The sequence below is a fragment of the Nuphar pumila genome, chromosome 8 (assembly GCF_984573655.1).
Source record: "Nuphar pumila chromosome 8, dmNupPumi1.hap1.1, whole genome shotgun sequence".
Lineage (NCBI taxonomy): Eukaryota > Viridiplantae > Streptophyta > Magnoliopsida > Nymphaeales > Nymphaeaceae > Nuphar > Nuphar pumila.
This window is the reverse complement of record NC_143256.1, coordinates 25067007-25075443: the sequence shown is the minus strand read 5'-3', so window position 1 is coordinate 25075443 and position 8437 is coordinate 25067007. Positions and strand designations below refer to the sequence as shown.

General features: G+C 39.5%; 1 protein-coding gene across 3 annotated transcripts; it reads right to left on the bottom strand.

Annotated features, from left to right (window-relative positions):
- Positions 1-918: 918 nt before the first annotated feature.
- On the bottom strand, positions 919-7027 carry LOC149829819 (transcription factor GTE9-like). Of its 3 annotated transcripts, none has more exons than XM_090016100.1 (11): positions 6959-7027; positions 5211-6864; positions 4982-5030; positions 4683-4838; positions 4069-4142; positions 3829-3898; positions 3623-3703; positions 3413-3528; positions 3250-3316; positions 2090-2220; positions 919-2006 (listed from the first exon to the last, which is right to left on the bottom strand). In XM_090016100.1, exons 2-11 carry the CDS (start codon positions 6588-6590, stop codon positions 1713-1715), a joined length of 2418 nt encoding a protein of 805 aa, XP_089872226.1. In that variant the 5' UTR covers positions 6591-6864; positions 6959-7027; the 3' UTR covers positions 919-1712. The 3 variants fall into 3 exon arrangements, with proteins under 3 accessions (XP_089872226.1, XP_089872227.1, XP_089872228.1); XM_090016101.1 differs by lacking the exon at positions 6959-7027 and having other exon boundaries at positions 5211-6618; positions 6693-6874; XM_090016102.1 differs by lacking the exon at positions 6959-7027 and having other exon boundaries at positions 5211-6599; positions 6693-6874.
- Positions 7028-8437: the final 1410 nt, after the last annotated feature.

Below are 8437 nucleotides of genomic sequence, written 5' to 3'. Positions count from 1 at the left end.
TGATAGCTGGTATGAGACGACTATGCACTAAGCAACATGAACTACATGAAATGCGCATTTGAAAAAATGTGCTTGATCAACTTCCGCTAGGTAGCTGCGCATGGGGTGGTGCGCAGGGCCAATGAAAATGATTCAGCACATGAAAATGTGTTGGTGCGCACACAACCTTTGACCATTAGGCTGGTCAGCTTGGCGCATCACGGGTTTGCGAAGCATTCTATACCCGTAATAGAGTGATAGAAAAGCTTGCAGTGGTAAGGAAAGACCGTCGCGCCACACTGGCTGATTGAAAAAAGTAAGCCTGTGACAAGTTCGCTAACGAGAATAATTCATCTAAATGTCGAAGATCCCGACTGTCCAAAAAATGTGACACAAACATACTGACCTAACCTTTAGGTATATAGGACACAAAAGCGTATGCCAACATTTGTTTTTCTTCAAAACACACCGCTAATTTCGGTGAGCCATAGTGTTAATAGTAAATCACATTTGCAATTTATCATAAATGTAATTTAACGTATTTTTATTTATTGTTTATAAATGTAAATTAAAACATATTTGATAAAGAAGATTTTTCTTATTAACAATTAAGTAAAATCTTTGAATCACAAACTACTGAAACTAGGATGAAGTAAAAAGAAAGACAAACGATGGGCATGAGAAAATGAAGAAAAAGGAGGCATAAAGAAGATTGAGCAAGTATTTTTGGTGTTGAAGGGTGGTGTGGCCAATGATGGTTTTAGTATTTAAAAATGAAAGGTGACGATAGTTTGTGTTAAAAAAAGATTGTGTAGTAGTGGTGGTGGTGAATCATTAGTAAATCTAACCAATTTCACTAGATTATTGTGAAATTGCCAGTCTTACTAAACACGTTAGAGCCAAAGAAATCTTGGTGAGCTGCTTTTATCCACTACAAGATTTAGAAAGCATTAGATGCATTGACATTTCTGCACAGGTAATAAATTACAATGACTGGAGACAAGAGACCTTACTACATGCACATAAACATATATTTACACCTAACTCTCTTCCTCCAACAAGTTGGTCACTTGAAACAGGACAACATGTGATTACCAAGTTCCAAATCCATCCCTGTTTCTTTTATCCATGGCTATATCTGGAAAACTTAGCACCCACCTGTAGTGGCAGCCTTAATTGTTGCAAACAAAAACATAGTCCGCAAAAACTTATGTCAAAATATGTGTAGGGGGGAGCGCCAAAGTTGAGCAGCAGTACTTGATTCTTGGTAGAATTTCAATACCAATCTGCTCCAAGAAAGGAAGGAATGCATGTTACATGGACTGGAGAAACCTTGGTACTTGCAACAGTTTGGAGGACAAAATTCTATCTACACAACCCCCATGTTTCAAGATAGTGTCCAAGCTTCTCCATTCCCCCAAACCATTCAACTTCTCCAGAGGCAAGTGCAAGGGAGAAGTCCTGCCCATGGGAGAAAATGGAAGCATCATGACAGTGGGAGCTTCGCTCTCATCCACCCGCCAAAGTATCTCAGTACCACCGGTCCCAAGGAAGACAATTCAAACACCAGCAGAAAGCAACTTTTCAAGAAGTACCACCGGTTGATCGACATGAACACAAACAGATGATCATTTCTGGCAACACCGCTCAGATTTCGAGATGAAGAACCTGTTTGAATGAACATATCATCAAAGTTCCAGGAATGAAGAAGAACCAAGCTGTGGTGATTCCCCTCAGTCAATTTCTCCTTCCTCAACATCACCAAATTCAGGAAGTGAGGTAGGATCAGCAGTAACATCAGGCAGACCATCATCCTCGTCCTCCTCCTCATCCTTCCTGTATAACCCAAGTTGCTCAAGAGGGTTACTTCCACCAAGTTTGAATCCTGCAGTCATACTATCTTCACAGTGATCAGGGCTTGTTTCGTCAACAGAGCTAGGTAAATGCTCTGGCAATGGGGCAGAACGAAGCATTTCTAAATCTTTGAGGAATTGGCGATTCTCATCAATCTCGACAGTCTTCTCCATCTGCAAAATGCTTGGCACATTAGAAATCAGGTTTTGTTATATGGGGGCAGAAGCTTCTTCTTTCTATAGTAATATCAGGTTACCTTTTGCAATGCCAGGCGTGCAGCCTCACGCTCTAGCTCCCTCTTTTTCTTAAGTTCAGCAGCAGCAACTGCTTCAGACTGTCTTTGAGCATCCTCTGCAGCTTTTGCTTCTGCTTGTATACGTGCCCTCTCTGCCCCCCAAATTACAAAACAAGAGAAACTTGTGTTAGTACAACAATGAAAATATAGACTCTCTTGCAAAGCATTGACGTGACCCGCATATACTAAAATGATCAGCAGAGATTCTCAAGACTGTGAGCCAATGCAAGGTTAGCAAAGAGGAGATTCTATACACATTTTCATTGAGCATGAGTTAATCAGCTGAATAGGTTAAGTCTTATAACCCTCCATCCCCGCCTTCTCCACATGTAACAAGTTCCAGGTACAAGGATCTCATCAAAAAACTTGTTCGACAACCAAAGCACACAGATGTAGATCAACAGAAGAAAAAAATAAGTAAACAAGCTACACTGCTTCAAGCACCTCAGGATCAGATCTAAGACCAGCCATGTCATATAGATGTGTACTGCCTGATGTGCAAGTTTGATATTTTTTTTTGAAAAATAGGCCAAGGACATAGATTTTTTAAATTTTTAATCAATAAAAAACTGTTTTTTATATTTTAGTATATAAAAATATATATTATTGCAATTTATTAAAACATTAACACATCATGAAAATGTCCAATAACATGTCCGACTTGTGTCACCCACGACACATCCTCTAAATGGTGTCACTGGAACATAGGTTACCAGGCCTCCAAGTTATGAAAACAGGCTCAACAAGGAAGCTCGAGCCTGCCCAAGCTCAACTAACAAATACCTGAATTAAGAAAAGACAGACAACTAGATTGAATTCTTCATATATCCTGAGCAATTAACTAACAAGGCAAATGAGCTTATCAAGCTTTTAGCGTGCCTATAACTCGAGCTCTCAAAGCTTAGCTCATTTACTAAACAAACAACAAGTCGACTCTGAGCATGCTGCAAGAAGCTAGCTCATATTCCACCCCTAAGCCACATGGCCCCACAACAAGATGGTCACTTTACAATCACTTACAACTCCAACACTAGCAAGGCAAAGAACATATAGTCATGGTACTCCCCAAGACAAAGTAGGAGGCCCTACGGCATAACAAAAACAAACGACAAAATGCTGACCTTCTCTTTGTTGCCTATCAAGCTCCTCTCGCTCACGGCGCAGTTTCTCACGGTCTCCCTTCTCACACTGTTTTAGTAAATAGAAACCACCACATATTTCATATCCAGCATTCAAGCTTCCTACTGTCACTTCACACAAACACCCGCTTGAAATATGATTTACCTGGTCAAGTGTCTTCTCACGAGCCTTAAGAATTGTGTCAGCAAATCGGCTCCTCAATAGAGTTGCTCGATAAAGCTTCTTGGGGGAGACCTGCTTTTCAGGAGGAATATTCTCCCCTAAAAATGTTTACAGTGGAAGATTAAGCTCATGCAGCTACAAGATGCAAAACAACCTTCATGCTCAAATTTCTCTTATCAGAATCATGCTTACCCTGATGATGACTGTCAGCTCCATTTGAGATGGCTTTAGATTGTGAATTCTGATCAAGTTCAGCCAACTCACTAACAGGGCCTGCAAGAACATGCAGATGAAGGTATTTCAGTATCATAAACTGTTCATCAGAAAATCAATACAAAATGATATTTCATCATATTCAGGAAGTATGCAACAAAAGAGAAGCAAACTCGAGAACTCACGACTCTCATCATCAGTTTGAAGTTTTTCACTTCCTCTCTGATCCGAAGTCAGCCCAGAGAATATTGTTTCCTACGGAGGAAAGGAAACATAAACACTACTTGCAAAAGCACTTAATGACACAACAAAAACATAATAAGATTGTTTTAAATGGCAATAGCAAATGCCATAATGACATCTGAAACCAGCATTTGAATAAAAACATGATATACTACTTTTGATGAGACAAGTTGATGACCAACCTTGACAGCTGCTGCAGGTGATACAGCTTTGGCTCCATCTGATTCACTTCCAGAAGAACTTCCAGAGTCTGAATCTGCAAATTCCAGCCACATTTTATCCCACAAATAATGATCAACAGCCATTATAATCTGATATTTGAAACAAGCTTTGCATCTCAAGCTTCTGAAAAGATGGAAGGCATTTTACAGATCCGTAGACTGTTTTTCCACCATGATTAGAAAAAACAGGAGTTGCATTTTTTTTCCACATCACCCTTCCTCATTCATTAACTAAACAAGTATGCTATTTGCAAAAGGGTAGTGTTCAACCTCAAACTTCAAGACGCAATAGACACTCATATATATACAAAAATAGTGTCTTCATCAAATTAAACATTATATTATTAATTTTTTTGTGATAACATCATAACCCTGTAAAAGTAAAAAAGTTCAGGATATAACAGAGAGCAAGAACAGAGTCCGTGAAATTACTTTTTCCTATCAAATAAACCAAGATCAAGCTCAATACGGAATTATCTATTTTTCTGACAAATTAATTAAATCAGTTACAAAGTTATGAATTTTTTACACCAATATGAGGAAAACGCTACAAAATCAAGTAGTTATATACGAACCACTGGAAGAAGATGCAGAATCACTACTTGAGCTGCTTGAACTACTACACTTGCTACTACGTGGTACCATGTCCTTTTCTATTTCAACAGGAGGGTAATTCGAAACAGGAAGATCATTTCCACCAATATCTACATCCTCATCAGCAAGCTCGTTCGCTAATAGTAGATGGTGAAAAGTTTAGCAGAATATCAAACATTATCAGAGATAGTCAATCAAACAATTAAATATAATCAGAAACTAGAAATCAAATGTAGAACAAATGAAAGGTGACAGAAATATGGGAGAAGAAAAAAGTAACCTTTGCAAGGTTGCATCAATGAATTACTAAGCCCAGACTCGTTTAAAATCTGCATCAAGAAATCAAAAGATTCATCAATCATAAGAATGAGAAAAAGATGGACCTCCAACAAGGGTCCAAACATTGTGTGTAAAGCATTGAGAGAGAGAGAGAGAGAGAGAGAGAGAGAGAGAGAGAGAGAGAGAGAGAGAGAGAGAGAGAGAGAGAGAGAGAGAGAGAGAGAGGATACCTCTACATCAATTGGCTCCACGTCAATCTGCTCAGCCTTCCGTTGATGCACTTGCTTCTTCTTTAGATAGTCATCCAAAAGCTTACGCAACGTAAACAGAACATTATCACTCAAAGAATCAATATCAATCTCTATTTCGTCTTCGTTATTCTGGTTGGTGTTTTTGCTATGTTCCCTTAAGAAGTCGACAACATGCTCCAGCATATCACCCGTCAAATTCTCCAAATCCGTGCTAAGCTTGTGCTTCTCTGCATCTGTCATGCCACGCTTCGCACTCTCTACATTGGCCTTATCATTCACATCCGTGATTTTCCGCTTCTTTTGGGACAATATACCCCCTTCTACCTGCCGACTCTGCTCCAAAAAAACTGGTTCTGGGGCAACCGCTGGCACGCTGGTAAGGTCAGTAAAAGTCTGAGCATTTTTTGTGGATATCTTCTTCTCAATGGCTTTCCATCTCACTTCAAAAAACTTGCTGAGAGTGTCGGCCATGATATGAACATCGTTACCAGGTGGATTGTATGTCATTGCATTCGAGAAGGTAAGCCTCACATCTGCTGCAAACGCATGAGGGCTAGGGTAAGCGCCTGAAGCAAGACTGCTCTTAATCGTTCCGAGGTCCATTGGATGCTTGATAATGTGAAAGTAGTCAAGTAAGTTCAGCTTAACAACATCCACTGGAGCATTGAATACCCAACCAAACTGATGTGTTATTAGACGCTTAAGCAGCGCTTCACACTGTTTCATCACCGAACAATCCTTGTATTTTGCTTTACTAACATCTGAGTCCATCAGTTTGAATCTTCCAGAGGGCCCGCGCTTCAACAGCGCCGCATTCTTGCTGGCAAAAGACCGACTTTTCACCCCGCTAGAAGATAATTCAGGCAAATCTACGTGACCATTCTTCTTATTTGATTTTCCCTTACCATTAGCACTAACTGAAGGACCAACTGGCGCCTTTTCGACACTGGATTTCCAACTGCGGACGTCACTAGAGGAAGATAATGCCACCCCATTGAAGCACCTTGAAGCTATCTTCTTTTGGAGGCTGCGAACCTGTTCCAGCTCCATCCTGAACTTCCTCTGCAACTCCCTCCTTTCGGCCCTAGACATGTTTGCAATCGAAAAAACCTGAAACGGAACACCAAAAGCATCTGACCTGTCCACGTTTAAACTCATCGACTTCCTCATTGGCGCACACGAATCCTCTGAAGCAGTCAATTCGGTATCAATCCTACCGGAGCTCCCAAACCCCCCACTGTCTAAATTCCACGCGCCGTTGCGCACCGCAACTCCATCCGATTCACCCATAGTTTCAAGCCTATAATCGGGAACGAAACTCCCCACATAACCCCTCGACGACTTCTGCGATTTCCCCATCGCGATTCCCTGCACCTTGCACAATTCGCTACAAAAACTGATGATGACGCCATGAAAGAATTGGAAGGCAAACCATATCAGAAACACCAAAATCTTTCATACCCACAAATTACGAAACCGCGAGAAATCGAATTTAATCTTCCCAAACAACTTAAACCCACTACCGATCCTCGCCAACAAATTCAAAAGCGAAATTCCCCGCAAGGAATCGATTGGACATGACGGCGAACAATGAAACCCTAATCACAACACCCGAACGCTTCACCACCAAACCCTGCAGTGAAGAATCACGCAAAACAAGAACCCAATCGTGAAAATGCAAGAAAATGAGACAAACAGGAAATGATACCAAATATCGAATGCAAAACCTGGATCTGGAGCACCGAAATCCCTCCTCTTCCTTCTTCAGAGAGAGAGAGAGAGAATTATAATATAAAGTATAAACGAAGGATCGCACGCTCGCCCACTTAGTCGACCCGATACTTATAGAGAACGAGGCCAGGCCCGCCGACCCAGCCTGGCCGTCCACTAGGGGCCCCATCGAGCGGCTGTGAGAACTTCACATTCCCGCCCTCCGTTTTCATCTGACGGCTTTGGAGGTAATTTTAGGGCATCCCGTGTCTTTTTTTTAATTTAAAAAATTAAAATAAATCAATTATTCTCTGTATTTCAATTTTAAATTTTTTAATGTTTAATCATCAATAACTTAATAAGAGTGCTCATGACATGGGCCTAATACTTATGTGTCTTGGATGATCCCATGAGAGAGTTCCTATTTCATGTAGAGATATGCTCCCACATCTCCCACCATACTGTTGTGAACTTGGGCCCTTGGATTTACTTTTAGATTATCTAGATTGATGGTTATAGAGAATAAGAGATGTTAGTGGTTTGAATTTGGGTTTGATATCTGATCTAATTTGGGTACACTTTGTTTGATTCGATAATTAAAGTACCTAACTAATAATCAGATATATATATATATATATATATATATATATATATATATATATATATATATATATATATATATATATATATATATATATATATATATATCACTAGAATATGTGAACTATTTTTTTTTTGTTCTTTTCTCTTGAATCTAGCCATACAAATATGATCTGAATGCTTGGTTTTATAAAAACCCGCTCTTGAATCGTCCAATTTTGATGCATAAATGAGATTTTTTAAAGCTTTAAAATCAATAGCTCATAAATATTCAAGCATTCAAAAATTGTATTTTTCATAAAGAATACACTTGATTCCTAGCAAATCCACCATGCCAAGCACATCCACATGGTTGGATTTCGAAAAAAACTATGAAAATGCTCATATTTTTAGTTCTCATATTCTAATTCTCATATTTTAGTGATTCTCTCTCTATATATATATGATTTGGCTTACATTTAAAACAATATTCAATTAGATATTTAAGTTAATTGGGTCTTTTTCCATCTGAATTCAAATATGACTATGATCCAATTACTTAAATCCAACCCTCTTAGATAGGGATGCACAACAAGCCGAGCTAACTCAGGCTCGAGCTCTAGCTCGAGTCATTTAAGCTCAGCTAGGTTTCTGGGTCACAATAATTACAACTCATAGTCTAGTGTAATAGTGTAATGGTGTGTTATTTGTGCACCCGTTGAGGAGATTGGGGATTGAGTTCTAATCAATCTGCGTTTTACTGGCTCACAAAGAGATTGCGTCAAAGAAAAAGGTGTTGGAAACCTACCGCCAGTGAAAACATCTTTGACGCTTAACCAGATGTACATTGCGCCAGAAAAACGTTATTTTCACTGATGCAGCCCCTTGATGCGTCAGTATGACGACTTTTTTATGGG

Bases quoted from the DNA above. Each gene is read 5' to 3' on its own strand.
- LOC149829819 (XM_090016100.1), bottom strand. From the start codon at position 6,590: ATGGGGAAATCGCAGAAGTCGTCGAGGGGTTATGTGGGGAGTTTCGTT. The intron at 3,899-4,068 runs GTTGGTCATCAA...TTTCCTCCGTAG, and splicing joins CACCTGCAGCAGCTGTCAAG to GAAACAATATTCTCTGGGCT. The intron at 3,704-3,828 runs GTGAGTTCTCGA...ATGTTCTTGCAG, and splicing joins TCAAACTGATGATGAGAGTC to GCCCTGTTAGTGAGTTGGCT.